The sequence below is a fragment of the Pseudoliparis swirei genome, chromosome 12 (genome assembly GCF_029220125.1).
Source record: "Pseudoliparis swirei isolate HS2019 ecotype Mariana Trench chromosome 12, NWPU_hadal_v1, whole genome shotgun sequence".
In the NCBI taxonomy this organism is placed as follows: Eukaryota; Metazoa; Chordata; class Actinopteri; order Perciformes; family Liparidae; genus Pseudoliparis; species Pseudoliparis swirei.
Window position 1 is genome coordinate 7,545,947 of NC_079399.1, and position 23,155 is coordinate 7,569,101.

Sequence of the window (23,155 nt, forward strand, 5' to 3'; positions counted from 1 at the left end):
TGTGAAAAGGACAGTACCAAGTATCCTTTAACACGAACAATAAGATTGAGTGCTGTAGCAATAAAAGAGTCCCACCAACATTTCTTCTAGGACCCTCACCTAATACATCAGCGGCAGCGTGGCAGGGGCCTCGCCGCCACCTCAAAGGGACCACCGTGGAGAAAATAAACTTGGCCGCCTCTCTCTCGAGGCCAGCTGCAGAGAGCATGGAGAGAGAGAGAGAGAGAGAGAGAGAGAGAGAGAGAGAGAGAGAGAGACGGGAGGGAGGGGTCCACATGAGAGCACTGCCGGGATTCCCATACTTGCTAATTGTTTTGTTGGACCGCGGCCCAAACTGGGATGTGAAAAAGGTTTGACGGACTGGGAGGAGGAGAGAAATGCACATGGTATTCCAGCTGATCCCATCATGTTTCCCATCTTCACTCAGATCCCTTACTCTATATTGCCATGAATGTTTTCCAGGGGCGATGTGCAGAGAAAATGTGTGAAGGCTATAATCAACAGTTTATACTGTGCATTGCCACATCTCTTTTAGTCTGTTTGAAGTGGACAGATGAGGCAATAGAGAGACATATACAGCTGTCTTTTTTTATACCATCAAGTCCTCTGCAAAAAGCAACAGATTACTCCATCTCTTATGTTACATCATTATACTGTATATGTCATTTCCATCCCAAGACTCTCCACGGGGCCCCACCCTAACACAACCATCTGTGCACATAGCATCCTTAGCCTGCCATCTACTGGTCAAAGATGTTCCTGACCATTGAAACTCTGGGCATCCATAACATCCACAATGAGAGTGTGCAAATAAAATGTATTTTTATACATTCCTATATATTTTCAAATTGTATTATATTGACATATCCTGCAGTGATTGTTTACATTATCATAGATCGCATGCTCTTGGTTGGGAGTTACATTAAGAATCTCCTGTTATGAAGGAGTTTACTTCCCGCGCTGCCCTCGGCTGTGTGATGTAAATATAAAAAAGGTTCACTCCATTCACTGCTTCACCGAGGAGGTGTTGTTGTGAGGTTGGATTTGAGTCCATCATCAATATTTTATGAATTGAAAAAGTCGAAGCAGCATCTTTCGGGGTTCTGATGTCAATTTTGAGAGACGCAAATCATGGATAATAAACTACATATTGTGGGGAAAAGTGGAACAAAAAGTAAGCCGGGCTTCTAAAGCTCATGAAAGGATTAATAAAATGCTAGTTGAGTATAAATATACTTGCAATTCTATTGTTGCGTGAGTGTGAGCGATGAGGAAAGCTTTACGGCCACGTTTTATTTTTAAGCCATTTTGTTTCAGCACTAAGTGCAACCTTGCCTGCTTATTGAAGTTTTACGTTTATGAATTACTGCCTCAAAGTCGAACCATCGAGAACTACTAATGCCTCCTGTCTGTTATTGTGTCCATAATAAACAAGAGAGTGATTGATTAAGACTGTGCTGATATTTGTACTTATGGAGGGCTTTGGCCTCTTTGATGAGGGGAGGATTTCGGGTGTTTTGAGAAAATGTATGAAAATATAAATTTCCATTTCCTCTGTTTGCATATTTTGTGGCTGAAACATCTCTACATTCTACGACCACCACGTCCTCCCATGTCTCTCTTTATCAATCTGTGTGGCATGAGTTTGGAACATTTCTGCATGTCGAGAAGATTATGATTATTGTTTCAAATAACAGTACAATTATTTATCATAAAGACTTGATATTAGATGATGTATTGACCAGAAGATAACAGCTTTACGATACTGGTGACATACATCTTTTTTAGGTGTTGGACAGTTGACTGGTTGGGATTCAATTCATGAATAAACACAAACTTGTTTACCAACTGCTGCTCAGCCTCAGTCCCCCCCCCCATCGGCTTTAGGCATTTATTTAAATGCACAATAAAAATGTATAGCTTTCAGATAATAATTTGAGATGGCACACTCATGTCCATAATATTTACTTACATTCCAAAAGGAAGAAAAAGAACCCTCTAAAAATACCTTTCAGGAACCTGCTAACAGCACCTATTGAAACCAGCTGATGGCAGCAGAGGATCCCCTATAATGAAAAGTTGTGAACGTCAACAAAAGCTATAAGGGGATGAACTCGAGGGGAGGGAGAAGTGAGAAATAATGACACAACGCATGGATCTTTGAGGATTTATGGGCCATGTGAGGTGATGACAAGGCGCAGCAGCTAAATGGAGGACAACAAGTGGACCCACTGGAGATGAGGTAGAGCTGAGGAAGCATCACTCAGATTGCGCACGTGTTTTTGGAAAATAGTGCTGACTTCTGTGACCGGTCGGCCCCATTTTGAACTTTAGATATCATGAATGTTGAACGTGAATGTGTAGCTTAAGAGGATGCAAAGCCATAAGCTCATTCGTGCGTTAAAGAAAGAGAGAAGAAGAAGGAGAAGGGAAAAAAAGCCAGACACACTAACACGACTGAGGTTAAGGAACAGCTGCTAGTGGTGTCAATTTGTATCAGATGGCATGGCGGCCTGGCACCGCAGCCACCAGAGCAGAGGAGATGCCAAAGATAGTAAGGGCCTAACCAGATCACCTACCCATGTTTATGGGCATACTCGCATGAGCGCCCGCGTGCGTAATTGTTGGCATCGGCTTGCGCTTATTAAAAGGAGCACAGCAGGTGTCGTGAGACGAGTGGCCTTTACGTCACGGCTGCAGTCATCTCCACCCGTCTGTGTCTCCTCCATTCCTTTTGTTGCAGAAAGACGTTTGCTCCGGCGCAGACCACACTTTTTATTTAGTTGGGGATGTATAAAGCAATACATCATTGAACCAATACTTTGACACTTCATCTATTTGACCTATTGACCTCAGGTGTGTTCTCTCTGTTCACTGCAGATACTATAACGGCTCTGCCATCTGTCAGTTTGACCTTCTTCCAGTTTAGTTGTCGACAACGGAGGTGGCTAATAAATTGTGTATAAGCAGAGGTCACAAATGAAATTGTTAAAATAATTATAATTATAATAGTGACAACTAAACTTGACACCATTGTACATTTGATAGTGCCGGCATGAAGGTCTACATTCATGGAGGCATGTCATATTTGGTGATTGGAGCCAACGTCTGACAGTAATAGAAAGCGTCATCGAGAGAGCTGGCTAGTCCCCTTCAATAATATACGGTTAGTTATTGATAAGAAATATGCTAAATTACAATCATATACATTTATAACACGACAGGTTTGGCATGAATGTGAGTGCAGTGACATAGTGACCCTTCCTTCTTTTATAGGTCTCCAGAAAGTCACAGCTCCAGGCTCAGAAACAGTCCAGCTAGCAACTCATAAATGTGATGCTTTTGAATGGTTAGAGAAAACAATACAGCATGCGTGTAGTAAATCATGAGTTTCAGAGGTGCTGGGAGGCGGATTCGGTTTCCCCGTCTCGCGACTTTGTGCTGAGCTCACTTGGCTCCGGCTTCATTTTGAACATGAAGCTATTAGAGTTCATCTCAAATGCACGTGGGTCTTTCTATTCGTCAACTCTTGCCACATTTGATTTTTGTATTTGTATTTTATTTTGATGACTTTAGTAGAATTTCCCTTAAAGCTTTTGTAATAATGTTATTTATTTTTTTACACAGCCTGTGATGCGTTTGAAAGTTTAAAAGTGACACTGTCACTCATTGTAGTGGGATCAAAGCTTAGAGAACTTGACACACGCACACACACACACACACACACACACACACACACACTGTGAAATGTTTGTGTCTTAAGACTTGAATTACTTGCTTACACACACAGATTTATGTCGCCTGAAAGTACATTCAGCAGACTGTGAAGGAATTTGACCTAAACACAGTGGCTGTATCAATAATTAAAACTACTAACATATATATATATATATATGTTAGTAGTTTTAATTATATATATATATATATATATATGTATATGGACGAATCTGCACACAGAGGTCAGTAATTGTACAAGGAACAAAAACAACCGAAACAACCACAACAACTTTTTTATTTTCTATTATGATATTGTTGAGTTTGTATTTTTAAATGTGGAAGACGAAGGAGAGATGGAGGTCTATTCTGCAACATGGCTGCTCGTCTGCACAGAGAAGCATTCATTTCCCTCAAAGCCTCGAACTGCTAAGTTAATATAATACAGTATTGTAATTGGATGGTTTAGGGCTTAGAGTGTTGATAGTCAAATGCAATTTGGGATCAAGGAGCATATGACGGGTAACGGAGGTCATGCAGAAACACAGAGAAACACACACACAAACACACACACACACACACCATGCTGTAAGAGCAGTGTTAGTAGAAGGAAGGGGCGCCTGACTAAATGATGTTTTCCCAGGTGGGCACAATTACCTGTGTGTGGAGTGTGTGTGTGCGTGTGCGTGTGCGTGTGTGTGTGTGTGTGTGTGTGGACAAGAATTATCCACATATTGTTTTAAAAGGATTCAGGTCTATTACAATTAGGAAGACATGAATCAAAGTCAGACTCCCACAGATCACCACAGACCACTCACAGGTAGAGAGGACCAACAGCTGAGGAGCAGAGAGTCGGACGGCGTCCTGATGATTTTTTAAAATATAAGCACTTAGAATAATACCGTGAGGACAACTATGATACCGAAGCGGCGTTCCGGGTTTATTGAACAAGTGGCTATTCATTCGCGGTCGGAGCAGAGCACTCACAAAGCCAGAGGGAGCGGTAGGATGATGGGTCACTGCATAGGGGAGCAGAACACAAGCTCTCCCTGTTGAGTCACAGAGTTTATGAGAAGCAGAGGCTAATCCGTGGTGAGTCTGCGTACCGTGTGTATTTGGACAAAAAAGCTGGTGTTTGTGTGGAGGCCTATGACATATGCAGGATTTCACTACACCTGTTTTAGCACTTATAACATTGAGGCGTTGTGTATGTCACGTGTGTGTGTGTGTGTGTGCGCATAAGAACTAGTGAACATGTGTCTCATTATAAGCTGAAATCACTCACATGTGACTTTGTTTATTTGAAGTCAATTAAGCTTTTGCCTCTTGACCAAAACGTTAAAAAAAAATAAAAAAAATCCCCTTCTTCTATTAATTCCAAACAACGTTCCAAAGATTGTAGTGAAGACCAAGATGAAGAAGAAGAAGAAGTAGAAGGAGGAGGAGGAGGAGGAAGAAGAAGAAGAAGAAGAAGAAGAAGAAGAAGAAGAAGAAGAAGAGGGGGGAAAAAAGAAAAGTCAGACCTGTGCCCGCCCTGATGGCTGTAACAACACAGCATTTTTATCCACACACAAGACGGGAACACCTCGGAATACCGAGCACACATGGGCTCAATTATTATCCCAAGGAATTCCGCAAAAAAGTAAAGTCGGCATTAAGGAAAATATTCCTCTAATCTGGGGTCTTCCTCAAGCTGGGTGTGAAGGAAATTTAGGGGGTCCCCGTTTTAATTGGGTCCAGATTCGACCACCCTATCGAAACAGGGCCGGCACAGTTTTCGTTTTCGTGGGGTTATTTGGTTGGGGGGGGGGGGGACTATTTTGGTTGTTCATGAATAAATGTCAGATTTTGCAGAGGGGGTTTCTGCAAACTAGATCTGACTGGCCCAGTGTTATAGGAAGCAGATGGACAAGACCAAGGAAAGAAAACAGTGAGTCCCACAAGAGAGAGGTTCACAGTGGAATACAAAAAAAAGAGTTAACAGGACAAAGAAATGTGAATGAGAAAGAAAGAAAAATCACATGTTTATAAGTTATTATCTTATTAATGAAAGAGTTAAACTGCAGTGTATTGGACAGTAACAGTATATTATGTGCACTTTCTTAATACGTTTTAGCATGCAAGGCCACAGGTTTGGCTCCATGAAAAAACACTAATCTCTACATAGTCATTCTCTCACACACACACACACACACACACACACACACACACACACACACACACACATGCCTCTGTTATGACAGATTTATCTGGTGAGCGGAGTTACGCAGCTCACAACTGCAGTGTTCCTCCAGTGACAGCTCCGAGAGGCCATTGCGAGAGGAAAACTGTAATACACTTAGCAAAGAAGGGAAGAAAAGTGTGAGAATGGCAGATGGAGAAAGTAGGAAAGACATTCGATGTATCCGCTGTAGTTTATTCTGTTTAAAAACAGGAGGCAATGCAGAGCATCCAAGAGTACACCTGTTAAAATGACATCCATTTTTTTAAAAGTCAAAAGTAAAAGTCAAAAAAACAAAGGCGCAACAAATTAATAATAAAAAAATAGCCCAATAAATACAAACGTAGAGTGGACCAAAAGTTCACATATGCTGCTTCATTTCATATGCAAATTAAGTTATCCAATACCTGCATGGATAATTGATCTGTTCCAGTAGAGTGCAGGCGGTAAAAAAAACAGCACAACTCAAACACGGAAGAGGGTGCCAGGAATGGCCTTGTTTATCCTCAGTATTATACAGGCTTTATTTAATTGTGCCTCGCTCAAAACTCAATGCCTTTCTGTGACTATTTTACTTCTACGAGACGCGGTTCCAACATCTTAAATGGATTCAATAAGAGTCAGTTGAAAGGTCAAACACGAGAGGGGTTATTTTTTGTAGAAACACACTGCTGTGCCTTTATCCAGATTACATCTCTATTTCTCCAACAATTTCCTGTCAGCTACATTTTGATATTTAGCTGTCCACCAACTCGCTTACCACCTCTTTACACTTGGCACAGAGCAGATTATAACCGAATATCAGACATAATCTGAGGTTTTAAGAACATCAAATAAAAAAATTCTACCTCCAGTGTCAGAGATATTTTGGCCTCATGTAAAACCTGAATATATTTTTCATCGTTATTTCCGTGGTGAGTGTTTCATTTAAAGAGACAAATGAATCGACCGCAATCATTTTTCCCTTTAGATTCCACTTTGGTGACATTGGATGAGAGCTTTGGAGATATCTTTGCAAGGGAAATACTATATTTGACTTTTTTTTGTCCACATGATTATACTTCCAAAACATATACAGTGCCCAGTGCTGCATCTTCTCCTGTATCCCTGCCTTAAATTCACTGTGATAGATGATCTATGGCTTTTAAATATATGTATGTGTGAGGGTCAAAGAGAGAGAGAGAGAGACCCCACAAGTTGAGTTTCATCAGCATGTTAAGAGGGTAAAAAAACAACCACACCCACCTACTCACCCATTCACATCACCCTCACCCTCCATCCCGTTCTCTCTCTCTCTCTCTCTGGATGCCATTTGTCCACCTTGGTACTCCGATGCCCTTCCGGAGAGCAAAGTATCGGCTTTCTTCCCGAGCGGCTCCCAGCTCCCTCCACCATGCATTTTTAATGGTCACACTCGTGCAGCGGACAAATGATTTTTATTTTTGACAGGGGAGGGTTGGCTCCGGTTACATAGGGATGGGGAGTGAGGGAGCGAGCATGCACCCAAGTGTGCACAGGGAAGAATGCACACAGACACACTCGCGGCCAAGAGAGAAAGTCAAGAATGACCCCGGCTATCCTCTAAGTGCTGATGGAGCAGATCTTAAAACACAAAAACTTCATACAGACAGTATTAGTTCATGTATTCATTTCTCATGTTCTTTACAATACACCCACGCACACACACTCCATAAAGTGGTTGATTAAATCGCCACTTGGATTATGATGGGCCAATGTCCAGGATGATGAAAGAGGCAAGTAGCCCAGGCCTTAATTAAACCAGGATTAGAGCCGGTCTAAATCCATTAACTCTGGCTTAAAACCACTTTAATTCCAATCAAATCATAATTAAAATTCACAGTGTGTTACAATGTGCATCATACACAATTTGACCGCAACCAAATGTGTGTGTGTGTGTGTGTGGGGGGGGGGGGGGGGGTAACATTTCACTATAATCTCTTTGCCCCTGGACACTGTGTGATCCATTCATTTAGGGAGGAGAGAATTTACTGAATTATCTTTATAAAAACTATAGTATTACCTTTAATTTGAGGGGAGACTAAGCTAAAATCATACAGATATAAGGCTGGCTTTGTCTTCCACCTACCAAGAAATTGCTCTCTACGTTTATCTCAAATTGTGATTCAATGTGTTAATCTGTGTTTTTTAAACAATTGTCGTAAGCAGATTGTGTGACCTTTGGTCTGGGTCAGCCTCACTGTTTCAGGCGTTAAGCTGAACAGCTAGCTTTAGTTTCATTCTTAGGCTAGTATAAAAGTTATTGATATTCTCCTCAAACTCTACAGGTATTTTTTTTAAATGTCAAACTATACAGAATTGATAGAATGAACCAAATTAGGCACACGCGCTGTGATTTTACGAAAAAGAGAGTTCGTTTTGAGATTTTTACAAGAAGCTGTCACATTTCAGTGCAAAAAAAAAGAAAAACTACTCTAGCCTTACATGGCTTTTAAGAAGATTTTGGTTTCATGGCCAGACCTTGCAAATCAATGTTATTATAATCCTAAAAGCTATAATACTTACAGTTGTTCCTATAAGTAAAGCCTGCTTAAAAGGAGAAGTAAACACGAGTTAAGTAAATGTAATTTGTTACTTTCCACCTCTAGAGAGAGGAAATGATTGAGAAAGTGAAAATGTTAGGCAGGTTAGCCCGAAAGAGCATTCCCAGGTGTGACCACAGCATTCCCTCCATACACTTTAAAAAACCACTGCGTGCCTGTGTGTGTGTGTGTGTGTGCGTGTGCATATGTGTGTGTGTGTGTCTGAGATTCTTAGCTCGCAGCCAAACTGGAGCTGAACTGCAGAGCTGCAGCCAATAACAACAACTCCTAACTCAAGCACGCACCCACATACACACAAACATAAACTTGGTGAAACACATTTGCACTCAGTAAGGCGACAGGAGAGGACAACATTATTTTCATGTGAGTAGTTGATGAAAAGGTTACTTAATCCAGGGTGACAAAACGACTGTCCTTGAAACAACTTAGTCAGCGCAAATTGACGGAAAGTGAGTTTGTGTTTGGGGTGTGTGTCAGTGAGTGTGTGTCAGGCCTTAAAGCTTTCCTATTCCTTTAAGGACATTAGCTCAGCTTCCCCTTTTCCCCTTCTCTTCATCCTCTCCCTCACTCGTTATAAGCTTCAATTTGAAACCGGCAAAGAAGGAAACTTTGTGATATGTGTGTGTGTGTGTCATATAATCGACTGTATTTGCATGCTTATATTTTGAGTGTGTGCTTGTGCATCTGAGTGTGTGTTTAATTATGTGACCGAGTATGCGTGTGTGTGTGTGTGCATGTGTGTAATGCAAGCCTCTTTGTGACACAGCAGTTGGCAGATAGAGGGGACTAAGTTACCCAGGGTCCCTTGGGGCATCCACATTGTGGAGGGCTGTCTGGGGCACCGCAGTGGTATGTATAGGTGAGTGTGTGTGTGTGTGTGTGTGTGTGTGTGTGTGTGTGTGTGTGTGTGTCTTGGCAAGGAAACGTGATGGCTTGGGGATGACAGGAAGGGAGGATGACAGCCTGAGGCAGAAATTGGGAGCATGAAAGAGAGGAGATGACGAGAACAACAAAAGAAGAACAAGAGAGACAGAACAAAAGCTTGGTGTGTCAACTCTCACAGGAACAGATGAGACTTCTTCTTCTTCTTTCAAAGTTAATACATGACTTCTAGACCTGAGAAACAGAGTGTTCTACTACAACGCCGACGCTTAAGAATAATAGATATCAGAGGGAATTCAAGGCGGGAAAAGTAGTCGTGTTTTTCTCTGAGAAATTGCGATGAGGTTGAGGTCAGAATGGGGAGACTGACTCCATTTATTCTAGCGGCTAAGGCGATGACCTTTTTGCTTAAGTAGCCGCTCACGACCCAGACAAACGATGAGTTGTGCAGGTAAATAACATACTTTATTGTATGAATTTGTTTATTTTTTACGCATATCTGAAAATAGATTTAGATTTCAATGGAAATGCTGCTTTGAGACAATATTAAGTTCACCTTGATATTGTCGGCTGAACACGGGAGCAGCTGCTGGATGTGAGCAAACAGATGGTACAGGTACGATACTGACACACACACACACACACACACGTAGTAGGATCCACTTGCCTGATGTGATGCATTACGTATGCACACCCACCTGTCGGTGTAAGATATGAATGAACAAGGATGAGATTTAATGGCTGTTTTACATATAGCCATTATCCGACTCTCTCCATCCTCTCCCAAAGCCTCCTCCCCTCTCCACCTCCCCTCGCACCACCAGCTCCATTCAGCCCGAGCTTGTTGTTTGAATGAGAGGAGCGGACCACCCTGGGGAGAAACGGGGGGGGGGGGGGGGATCGCATTACCTCCAAAAATGTAGAGGGCCTACAAAAAGGCCATGAGACATCAGGGTGAGGGAGAGAGGGCGGCAGAGAGGGGGAGAAATAGGAGAGCACATGAAAGAGTGCATTAGTGAGAGGGGAGGGAGAGATTGATTGGGAGGGGGAGATGAGGGAATGATAGAGAGGTGGAGGTGAGAGAAAGAAGGGGTGGAGTGGGGCGCAGCACTTTTATTCGATTATTAAGATGTACGCTCTCTTATTCAACATGTTCATTATTTTGTGACGCTACCGTTGGCGATACTGAAAACAGAAGTGTGTTGGTTCATTTGATCTTTGTTCTGGCCTAAATAAAAACTATTTTTTAAATCTACCTGTGAATTCTCATTCTTGCCATCTTGGTCCTACCCCACTCACAGTCATGTAGCTTTTCTGTGCAATAGAAGGATAATTAAGGAAATGTTGACTGTGTGTATTTACAGCTGCCTTTATTATTTCTCTCTGACCTCAATCTCTTCCACTTGCTGTATTTCTGATATAAATAATTCACGTTTAAGGGAAAGTACAGTTTCGTACAATCTGGGTCAGAATGGTGTTGTCCCACTCAACAATGAGTATATTACTTGATATCTATGAACTGTATGTGAACACCTAACTACATCGAGGAAAAAAACATAATGATGAATGATTATGTTTTTCTAAAATAATAAACACATGTTTTTAATAAACATACTTGTGAAGTTGCAAAATTAACTATTATTATTAACACTAACAGATAACATATTTGAATTGTTTTGTATGACTACCATCCTGAGTAGTTGTTGTTGTTGTGTTTTTTTTTTTTTTTTAGACAAGACAGCCAAAGAAAGTAGTTTGGATAATCAGGCAAAACCATTAGTTTATTTAAAATCCCAGATCTCTGCATTTACTTTTGTGAGCACAATGTTGTCATAACGGATAGAAATGATGATCAAAACTATGACAAATAATAAAGATTTAAACAAACATTCCTTGAACTCAGCACCGGCATGAATGTGACGCGCATTCTAAAATCCCGCTAACCGCACTGATCACTATCTAGAGTATCTATTCAAGTTAATGCATACCTGTTGATTCAGAAAGACAGACATATATTATTAATGTGTTAACTATCCTGTATGACTCAGCAACATAATTGTGGACGTGAAATAGAAGCTGAATGGAGGCTGGTAATGGACGAGGTGGATATCTGTGGTGCAGGCCTTCTTCTCATTGACGTTGCATGTCAAAAGGTAGTGATTCACACACGTAAGGTGATTGCCACGCGACATAATGCATCTCCTTGTCTCTCACCGAAGTAAACGCATCCTTTACTGAGGCTGCAATTTCTAAGGAATGTCCTTAGGAGGCGCTGTGAGTCAGGGCGTAGGCCGTATCTGCAGTCTCGCTCTTCCTATCGCCTTCATTGACATTTAATGATAATTATAACTTGGGTCACACCAGGGACAGAAGCACACACACACACACATGCACGAGCACAACCCCCACACACGCACACACACACAGGCACTGCCTGGTTAAAAACATAAAGACATTAGTGGTAACGTGATGCTGAGTGAGTATTGATCTACTCTCAGGGGGCTTAGAGAGTGAGAGAACACTAGACAGCACTTTATCACAGCATTTGACCATTTAGGCTGGCCAGTGCAAGTGTGTGTGTGTGTGTTACACAGAGGTGGATGGAGATTTAACTAAACTTTGTTATGTAGAGATAGTTTGTAGAACACAAGAATATGATCTGAACTGTGAGACCTGTGTTTGAAATCAAGCCTCATTTCACTCAAATTTCAATCTGGCACTTCATTCATTGCTAAATAACAAGCTTCCTGTTCCTTCCTCCCTTTCCTCCTTCCTTCCTTCCTTCCTTCCTTTACCATCTCTCCCAATATCCTCCTGTGAGGTCTTGACTGACACATTCAATCTGTATTTATAACCTTATACAGACCAGACCCAGTAGTAATCAGGCCTATACAAGTGTGTGTGTGTGTGTGTGTGTGTGTGTGTGTGTGTGTGTGTGTGTGCGTGTGCGTGTGCGTGTGCGTGTGCGTGTGCGTGCATGCGTGCGTGCGTGCGTGCGTGCGTGCGTGTGTTTGGTGTGTGTAAGACCAGCAGGATTTCATGATTGTGATTGCTGAGGACACGTGCTGCTCAAATTCTTCAATGATTGCCTCTGAACGAAACATAAATGCCAAACAAAACAATAAACCCTTCGAGAGAAAGAGAGAAATGACAACCTCATATACTTGGAGTCTTATTTTTTGGTGAAGATATCCAGACCACAATAAACTGTGCAAAAAGGGACCAAAAGGGACCTGAAAACAAGGAGCAGATGGAAAAACATCCACATAAAAGTGCACACGTGAGTTTCCATGCGTGTGTTTTTGAATATATACACTGCATGATACACTGCATTGATTTTGACAGTAATTGTGGCGTTACTGTATGTCTTCTTTCTCAAACCTTTACGTCGTTGACACATTTATTTTTGATAGCCTCTTGTGTTCTTTATATTTGGCTCTTATCTTGAAATCTGCTTCCTGTTTTGGCCCCGGGTCAGAGCCACGTCGTAAGGCAACCCTGTATCACAAAAATTACGTTCCCCCAGACCTAAAATGCAATTTGCAGTTACGTTTGACTCAAACGTATTTCTCTCCAAATTACGTTAGAATGAAATGTATTTCTCTCCAGATTACGTTTGTATTTGACGTATTATAATTACAAATACGTCTCTGATGAACGTATCTTTGCCGTTTGTTATCTCTCTTTTCTACAATGCTGTTATGAATTGTAAAAAGCGTCCTCTAGTCTTATTTATTATTTTGTTATATATGTTGTTTCGCCTGCGTATTCTGACAGCAATAAGCGTTGTAACGGATCATATGAATTGGCGTGAAGACTTACTGCTGGTGACTCTCCTTTATTTTCTTTTTTTAGGTGACAATACATTAATTAAAACTCGGCCACTATCACCACCTCATCACCACCGTAACAGAGTTAGTCCCATACGGGTCAAATCAACTATTAAACTTGTTATAAAATGCGCATCTGTCCGTAATCTATACCATAAAGTTCACATTTTAACCTAAAAGAAAGTGCGCTTCCTTTTAACCTTTCAAAATAAAAGTCCGATTTATCTGTTAAGCGGAAGTAGTATAAAACGTCTATATTTATTCAAACAATACAATATAAAAGTCATACATACATCAAAATCAATAAGGAAAATGCTAAACAGTCAAACAACTCAAAACAATAAACCCTTCATGGCGTTATTTACAGGTGTGTTTACTTCTCATCAAACAAAAGAGCAGGTACCGGAAAAATCTGGGAATTAATAATTTGGGAATTGTTAATAAAACATGATTTACCCTTCAACTTCCACTGATATGCATGCAAACTAATACATCGCTTCACACACACACACACACACACACACTGACAGAAACACATAGACACTCACATACGTACACACACACAGGCAGAGACACACACATATTCACACACACACACTCTCATACGCACACACTCTTACACACGCACACACACACACAGACAGACACACACTCACACAGACACACACACACACACAAAATGACAGACACACACACACACACTCACACACAGACACACACTCAGACACACACATACAGACACTCACATACATACAAACACAGGCAGAATCACACACACACACACACACACACACACACAAATACAGATGCACACATGCATACTCTGCAGACTGACCCTTGACCTCCCAATTGTCTCTCAGATATAAACCTACTGCTTTATATTTAATATATTATATTGACCTAAATGTAATACTTTGAGGTCGTGGGGGGAATCCCCTCCAAAACATTCACAAGAGAAAATTGTCACCGTCGCAATAACCCTTATACGATCCTTAAAACCAGTCTTTTAGTTAATTTTTCAGACTTTCAATCAACTTAAAGATCTGGATTCTTTTCAGATTCAAAGAAGGGCCTCTGAATATGAATACCCTACGGCGTTGGACCGATAGCTCTGAGTTAAGGCCCCAAAAACAGGTCCAAAGGGTCAAATTGGGCCTTATTCTCTTAAATTTGCATATTTGTTGACAAGTGCAAAAATGGCCATAATCTCCTAAATATTCGTCCTGGAAATCCCAAGTTGAACACAGACACTCAGGACAGGGCCTACAATGAGGTGATGGGGTGAAATTTCCTCCAAACACCCACAAGAGTTAATTGGCTGTCTGAAATCCAGGACTTGAAGAGGGTGTGTGGTTTAACAAATCTGAGACCCTGTTGTGAGCTTGGGCTGATTTTAGGTTGTTTTCTTCAAACATGTCAGAGCTTAGCTTTCTTTTGCAGGTTGTAGCCCTCCCAAATGGGGCCCAACCATGTAGGCTGGCAACATATAGCACTTAGCATCCCTGCTTGGGAAGGGTTTAAAACCGGAAAAACAAAATTCTTCCTTCAAAGGTTAACAACTCCTTACATGTTTGTACTATATGAACAATTTCAATTGTATTCTACCCCATTTGGGAGTGGCTACAACCTGGAAAAAAGCTAAGCTCTGACATGTTTACCCAATTTGACCCTTTGGACCTGTTTTTGGGGCCCTTAACTCAGAGCTATCGGTCCAAAACTGTAGGGTTTTTTGGGCCCCCCCTTTTAATCTGGCCGTTTTGTTGTTGGTATGTTTTCTAAAAATTGGTTTTAAAGGGTGTCGGGTTTTGCCTGCAAATTTTTTGTGGTTTTGGGGGTTTCTGTCGTTTTTTTAGGTTTTTTTTTGGTGGGTTTTTGAGAAAATTGGGAAAAGTAAGTTGAAGGGGTGGAGTGGGGCGCAGCACTTTATTCGATTATTAAGATGTACGCTCTCTTATTCAACATGTTCATTATTTTGTGACGCTACCGTTGGCGATACTGAAAACAGAAGTGTGTTGGTTCATTTGATCTTTGTTCTGGCCTAAATAAAAACTATTTTTTAAATCTACCTGTGAATTCTCATTCTTGCCATCTTGGTCCTACCCCACTCACAGTCATGTAGCTTTTCTGTGCAATAGAAGGATAATTAAGGAAATGTTGACTGTGTGTATTTACAGCTGCCTTTATTATTTCTCTCTGACCTCAATCTCTTCCACTTGCTGTATTTCTGATATAAATAATTCACGTTTAAGGGAAAGTACAGTTTCGTACAATCTGGGTCAGAATGGTGTTGTCCCACTCAACAATGAGTATATTACTTGATATCTATGAACTGTATGTGAACACCTAACTACATCGAGGAAAAAAACATAATGATGAATGATTATGTTTTTCTAAAATAATAAACACATGTTTTTAATAAACATACTTGTGAAGTTGCAAAATTAACTATTATTATTAACACTAACAGATAACATATTTGAATTGTTTTGTATGACTACCATCCTGAGTAGTTGTTGTTGTTGTGATTGTTGTTGTTTTTTAGACAAAACAGCCAAAGAAAGTAGTTTGGATAATCAGGCAAAACCATTAGTTTATTTAAAATCCCAGATCTCTGCATTTACTTTTGTGAGCACAATGTTGTCATAACGGATAGAAATGATGATCAAAACTATGACAAATAATAAAGATTTAAACAAACATTCCTTGAACTCAGCACCGGCATGAATGTGACGCGCATTCTAAAATCCCGCTAACCGCACTGATCACTATCTAGAGTATCTATTCAAGTTAATGCATACCTGTTGATTCAGAAAGACAGACATATATTATTAATGTGTTAACTATCCTGTATGACTCAGCAACATAATTGTGGACGTGAAATAGAAGCTGAATGGAGGCTGGTAATGGACGAGGTGGATATCTGTGGTGCAGGCCTTCTTCTCATTGACGTTGCATGTCAAAAGGTAGTGATTCACACACGTAAGGTGATTGCCACGCGACATAATGCATCTCCTTGTCTCTCACCGAAGTAAACGCCTCCTTTACTGAGGCTGCAATTTCTAAGGAATGTCCTTAGGAGGCGCTGTGAGTCAGGGCGTAGGCCGTATCTGCAGTCTCGCTCTTCCTATCGCCTTCATTGACATTTAATGATAATTATAACTTGGGTCACACCAGGGACAGAAGCACACACACACACACACATGCACGAGCACAACCCCCACACACGCACACACACACAGGCACTGCCTGGTTAAAAACATAAAGACATTAGTGGTAACGTGATGCTGAGTGAGTATTGATCTACTCTCAGGGGGCTTAGAGAGTGAGAGAACACTAGACAGCACTTTATCACAGCATTTGACCATTTAGGCTGGCCAGTGCAAGTGTGTGTGTGTGTGTTACACAGAGGTGGATGGAGATTTAACTAAACTTTGTTATGTAGAGATAGTTTGTAGAACACAAGAATATGATCTGAACTGTGAGACCTGTGTTTGAAATCAAGCCTCATTTCACTCAAATTTCAATCTGGCACTTCATTCATTGCTAAATAACAAGCTTCCTGTTCCTTCCTCCCTTTCCTCCTTCCTTCCTTCCTTCCTTCCTTTACCATCTCTCCCAATATCCTCCTGTGAGGTCTTGACTGACACATTCAATCTGTATTTATAACCTTATACAGACCAGACCCAGTAGTAATCAGGCCTATACAAGTGTGTGTGTGTGTGTGTGTGTGTGTGTGTGTGTGTGTGTGTGTGCGTGTGCGTGTGCGTGTGCGTGTGCGTGTGCGTGCGTGCGTGCGTGCGTGCGTGAGTGTGTTTGGTGTGTGTGTAAGACCAGCAGGGATTTCATGATTGTGATTGCTGAGGACACGTGCTGCTCAAATTCTTCAATGATTGCCTCTGAACGAAACATAAATGCCAAACAAAACAATAAACCCTTCGAGAGAGAAAGAGAGAAATGACAACCTCATATACTTGGAGTCTTATTTTTTGGTGAAGATATCCAGACCACAATAAACTGTGCAAAAAGGGACCAAAAGGGACCTGAAAACAAGGAGCAGATGGAAAAACATCCACATAAAAGTGCACACGTGAGTTTCCATGCGTGTGTTTTTGAATATATACACTGCATGATACACTGCATTGATTTTGACAGTAATTGTGGCGTGACTGTATGTCTTCTTTCTCAAACCTTTACGTCGTTGACACATTTATTTTTGATAGCCTCTTGTGTTCTTTATATTTGGCTCTTATCTTGAAATCTGCTTCCTGTTTTGGCCCCGGGTCAGAGCCACGTCGTAAGGAGATGGGTCGACCTTTGATCCCTCCATCCCATTTTATTGTTTCCCACCGTCTTTATCTCTCACACGTATCATTGATGTGTAGAGCACTCACATAAAGTACAAAATAACGTGCACCCATGTACAGTACACACACACACACACACATACACACATACACACACACACACACACATACATAAATAGCTTTGATTTGCCTTTTTTCTTTAGTTAAAATCCCTGTTGTTAAATGTGATAGATTCTCTTCATAATGTTTTGGGACAAAAGTAGTTTCCACAGAGTTACAAAAACAATGCCCTGCACTTTGAAAATCCCCAGATTAATGTGTTTATTTCATCTGATTAGTCGAAAAACGGGACTTTGGGTAAAATAACATCTGACGTATATTCTACTCAGTGGCTCCTCGGTGCTCTCTGGTAAACATCGAGTGATTGATCGTTCAAAGGGGATTTTGAGAAAGAAAGAAAAAATGTGGCCACGCTGGTTTGCCGCCATTCCTTTGAGCTAAAGTAATGGTTTGTACAGGAATGATGGTTTGCAGAGAGAAAAGCATTTAAAAAAAATTAGAAATGTATTTCAAAATGTGAAATCTGCCAGATACTTGCTCGCAGTTGTATTCAAGACATAACATGATGGATTTATGTCAAGCTGCCACCTGCCCCCCCCGCAGTTTTGAATTAAATGTAGAACAAAAGTATGAAAACATCCAAGTGTCCGATTCTGAAATTCAAACTTGAAAAGTATTAAATTCATGGATGAATAATCACTCAGGATGACAGACACTTTCTCTTCTCACTTTTTCCAATGACTGACATGTAAAGTTTGATATGTATTTTGGATAATCGGGGCGAATGTTGTGTCAGTCCAACCGTCATTAGCTGTGAGAAGAGACTATTTTGCTCTTTTCTCTCAAATTTCTTCTTTTTTTCTTTTCCATCAGCGTGTTTTCTTCTCTCTGTCCTTTTTTCCTCTTTTAATTTGGCCCCACTGTTTGTTTTTCTTCATTCTTTCATTAGTTGGAAAAACATCGCAGGCATTCCAGCCAGAATACCATTAAGATTCAGTGAGGGGATTCAGAGAGAGAGGACAGTACTCGTTCGGCATTGCCTCACAATGATTCATCTCTGTGCTATGCGTGCATGCTCTGGAGGTTCCTAATGACGACATTGAGGCTGAGAGCTGCAGAACTGTTTATTTGATTGTTGATATACATTTGATCTGATATTTAAGCATGTACAAGTTACATCACTTGGGTTTAATAGTCCCAAAATCACAAATTTGCCACCTTTCACCCTCAGTTCAGATAAGAAGGAAACCTCCCAAAACAGGGAAACATATTGAAAATAGGAACAATTTCTTAATCAGATAACAATTATTTTTGTATATACCTTTAGTCCCAAGTGGGTCGACCTCCAAAAGCACGAGATTCTTAATTTCACATTATGCAACTCAATAACATATTTAATTAAGCATTTCTTTGTAAACTGAACTTAATGAGTCAAATCCATTGAATGTATAGAAGTGGGCATACTCATCGTGACGTCACCAAGTGATTTGGAATCTGCCAATCTGAAGCCCCAAGTTGAGCATAACTTTATTAAATTATTTTACTTTAAATGGGACGATAACATATTTAAGGAAAATCCTGCTGATTTTAAACTAGCGACTGAGACCCTGTTTCCTGAGGTGATAAATAAGAACACAAGTGAGAAGTAGGGTCATTTTCTCACAGACTTCGATACAATATGGACCTATTTGTGCAACTAGAGGAGCCGCCCCTGCTGGCCACTAGAGGGAATGCAAGTTTAAAACACCTGTGCGTTGGCTTTACGTGACAAAACTGGTAGTTGTCGCCTGGTGAAATCAGCGCAGTGTCCCTTAAGGCGGGCTAAAGCAAATTGAAACCTCGGTGCTTAACCAGCTATCATCTTGTTAGCCCTCTGCAGTAATGCTGCATGTTTATCTGGTTTTTCTCATCCTCACGGAAAATTCAACAGGAAGGATTTTTGCGTTCTCACTGAAATACGGATATACCATTTCTGTGAAAGTGCATTTGATGGTGTGTACGGGTGTCTTCTTTTCCAGATCGGAAAATGATAGAATGCCGTGGTCATAATCGAGCTGCACGTTGAGCTTCTGGGGGAATGAATCTTTAGATGTAGATATATCACCCTTCCCTGCATAAAATTCACATAGACGAGTAGTAAAACAACACTTGAAGATGCCCCAGGACTTTACAGAGGATGGATCATTGGTTCTAACAGCTACACCAACTTTCCAAAAACCCTCCACCTCCACGTCCCAGCTGTGTTTTCCAGAGATAAAACCTTCAGAGCCAAGAACGCTCCAGCCGTCCAGCCTTTCTGGGTTTTTAGGAAGTGGGCGCTCCTTGTCGCTTGTTGTCAGACGGGTCATGTGGTCTGATATGGTCAATCGTGAGCTGCCAGTGTTGGGGTCCAGAGTTACAGGAGCTTCAGAGAAAATATAGAAACAGATGTTTATTCTAGTAAAATGTGTTACTTATGGCTAGTGCATTTAGAGATTGGTGTTTCTTTGGTGAGATGGTTCATCAGTTACCTGTACATGATAGTGCAGATTGAAAAAGGATAAATATGGCGAGGCAGAAACACTTTGCTTACTGTATTGGATTATGTTCTTCATCTTCTTCCAGACGGTGAACAGCAGATTTCCCAGATGTTTGGCCTCATCGAGCAGGACTCCCGATGGAGTCTGTGGGTCTGGTAGGCTGCATTTGGATCTGAAGGAACATTAGGCGGTCACAAATTACCAGTCAAATATCAATCATTCCATCATTCCCACATAATGTAGAAACATTTTAAATTTTTTCCAAATCCGTGTCAGGTTAACTTCCCCGACTTTGATCACAGGAAGCACAAAGAAAGCATTTTCCTACTGGCCTGAACTTATCAATAAGATGAATCCGGGCTTTTCTTTGGATGAACCCGCCCCAAACTCCCATCAGCTTTGACTTGCACTCGGCTTTAATAGATAATGTTCAGGAAACGACTTACCGCTCCATGGTGGATTTGGCATTCTGTCAAATAAAGAGAAAACAGGAGAACAAATCAATACCGATACAGTATATTCATTTTCATATTAAGATGGATGAAGAATAATTAACACAGGTTATCAGTACCAGCATCAATGCAATGTCATCAGCTTCCATCTCCTTCTGTATGGCTTTGATTTTGTCTCCGAGGGAGGAGATCTCTGCAGTCAAATTAATAATCCGGATGTCTATTGCATCACTCTTCAACTTTGCCTCCTTCCTCACTTCCTCGATCCTCGCGGCCTCCTCCGCCCGCAGGAACCGGTGAAGCCTCTGAAACTCCTTTTTGATCTTCTCCTCAGTCTGCTGGGCCTGCAGCTGAGGAGAAGAAACAACATTGTTTTCATGAGTGTAGCACGTGTTGCTTTTTTTTGCCGATATAACCAATAGTGTCTGAGACTTTACCTTGATGTGGTCGGCCATTTTTCGACACTGCAAATGATGCGCTGTAAATGTCTTCTGCTTGGTTCGTAAATGCAGCCCCTTAAGCTTGAGTTGGGCCTGTACACATAAAAGGTGATTAGGTCAAATGCATCGTGTACAAGTGCGTAAGCAACACATTTTCCCGCATTGTGCAAAATGAAGAATTATGAAAACTACACATCGATCCAGGAAAAGTGTGTATTTTTTTCTTTTTTGTATTAGGTATTCTTGACAAATAACATTGTGCAAGGAAACAACACGTTTTTTTGTTTGTATTCTCAAAAAAGTACACATTTCAGAAAGGAGGCGACCGACAAGTGCTTACTCTGAATGTTTCGATGGCTTCCTTGATGGGCATGCAGTTGTGTTTCTTGTGTTTTTTTGCATCCCTACAAATCACACAGATGAGCTGTTGGTCCGTCACACAGTAGAGCTTGAACTTCTCGCCGTGCAGACCGCAGAGCTCCTCAGACGCACAGTTTGCGCTCTGGGTGTTCTTCTCCAGCCTCAGGGCGTCGGACACGTTCCTCAGCGCCAGATTACGCGGCGGCTGCTCAGCCGTCGGAAACGTCTGATTGCACATCGGGCACGTCTGGAGGTCACTCTGCCGCCACCACTCCCGCAGACACGTCGTACAGAAGCTGTGGCCGCACAGCAGGACCACGGGGTCGTCGAATATGTCGCAGCACACCGGGCAGCTGCAGTCCCGCTCCGACTCCCTTTCGGACGGCGACGCGCTCGCAGCCATGTTGTTGATTCTTCACGTGGCAGTGGGACTACTTTCACTTTCACACATTCACTCACTCAGATGTTTCAGCAGCTTTTAGGTCCAATAACTTTGCAAAGAAACACGCATAAATACCGTGTTGCATAAAACGCATCCTATTTACTAGATTTCGTTCCTCATTTGTTGGGGGGTATTTGGAGCAGCTTTAACAATGACTTCCTGACTGTCTTGTCTTCCTCGCTTTATTTCCTTAATAGGAGGAGCCAATGTTTTATATATATATACAGGCACGTGCACAGATAGAGCCCTAGTGGTGCTCAAGCACCAGCCCCTTTGCCCTGGATGAGTAAAGTGCCCTTTTTGCTGGAGACACATTTTTTTTATTCATCCGTATTTAAGAATAAACGTTACTCTTTCTGTCATTAAGTCCCCCCAAATGTGTTTTAATATCCGACGGGGCATTTATTTGAGTTCTTGTGAGAATTTCGCTTAGACCCGCTCCGCGGCGCTCACGAGCCCCCCCCCCCCTCCTCCTCCTCCACTTCCTCCTCCGCGCAGTGCTCCTCGCGCCACCGAACGGCTGCACCTCCTTCTCCTCTGACGCGCAGCACCAGACCAACAGGTCATGACGGTGTTTGTCCCCTGACGTTGTTTTGTGATAAATCAACTACAACATTAGCGCTGCTGAAAACATGACGTCACTGTCGAGTTCGCTTAGTAATACGCGTGAGACAAACTGTGTACTGAAGTTGACATGTTTATTCCCCAGCTCACTCCGTATCTGACCCTCGCCCCACACATTCACCCCCTCATCCTATTGGTCCACAGCCTACCAACATAGGGCTTCCTATTGGATAAACATACATGTCAATCAACTGTTATGCGTAACATTGAACAATACCACATCTTCCCTTTTAAGAACAGAGAATAAACTATTGTTTCCATCAGACCATTCGAACCCTGTAAGGAGAACAATGTTGGGCACTTTGGTGAGCATTGGAACTTGTATGAAACAAGTGCATTAATTAAACAACTGCAGTTCCCTGAATTCTCACATTGTAACATAAAGTGCTTTAACTAAACGTATTAGCTTCAACTAAGCTTTCACATAACCATGACACCCTAACACAACAATATCTCAACATATATTTCAGAGATTTCTTTCATTTCACAAGTTAAGCCTAGTGGGCTCAATGATGGCTCTCCCAGACCTAGTTCTGAGATTTGGAGTCTCTGCAGGTACCACTGGAGGTGTCAGAGCAGGTGACATGGGAGCCTGCTCTGACATGTGCTGCTGTGGTTATGTCCTCTCTTGTGTAGGCGCCTGTAGAGGTATCAGATGCAGGCGGTTGCGTCTCACCACCCCCTGAGGTAAATCCACCAAATAAGATCTTGGAGTAGAGTGGTTC

The 23,155-nt window shown here is 41.6% G+C and overlaps 1 protein-coding gene across 1 annotated transcript; it reads right to left on the bottom strand.

The window, feature by feature from the left end:
• Positions 1–18,703: 18,703 nt before the first annotated feature.
• Positions 18,704–21,965, bottom strand: LOC130202343 (E3 ubiquitin-protein ligase TRIM35-like). The gene is made up of 6 exons (XM_056427815.1): positions 21,345–21,965; positions 21,002–21,097; positions 20,684–20,914; positions 20,559–20,581; positions 20,166–20,284; positions 18,704–19,997 (listed from the first exon to the last, which is right to left on the bottom strand). Exons 1-6 carry the CDS (start codon positions 21,765–21,767, stop codon positions 19,486–19,488), a joined length of 1,404 nt encoding a protein of 467 aa, XP_056283790.1. The 5' UTR covers positions 21,768–21,965; the 3' UTR covers positions 18,704–19,485.
• Between the last annotated feature and the right edge of the window lie 1,190 nt (positions 21,966–23,155).

Excerpts from the sequence above, each read along its gene's own strand:
- LOC130202343 (XM_056427815.1), bottom strand. The coding sequence starts at position 21,767 with ATGGCTGCGAGCGCGTCGCCGTCCGAAAGGGAGTCGGAGCGGGACTGC. Across the intron at positions 20,915-21,001 it reads AAATGGCCGACCACATCAAG|CTGCAGGCCCAGCAGACTGA; the intron begins GTAAAGTCTCAG and ends TCTTCTCCTCAG. Across the intron at positions 20,285-20,558 it reads GCCAAATCCACCATGGAGCG|ATCCAAATGCAGCCTACCAG; the intron begins GTAAGTCGTTTC and ends ATGTTCCTTCAG.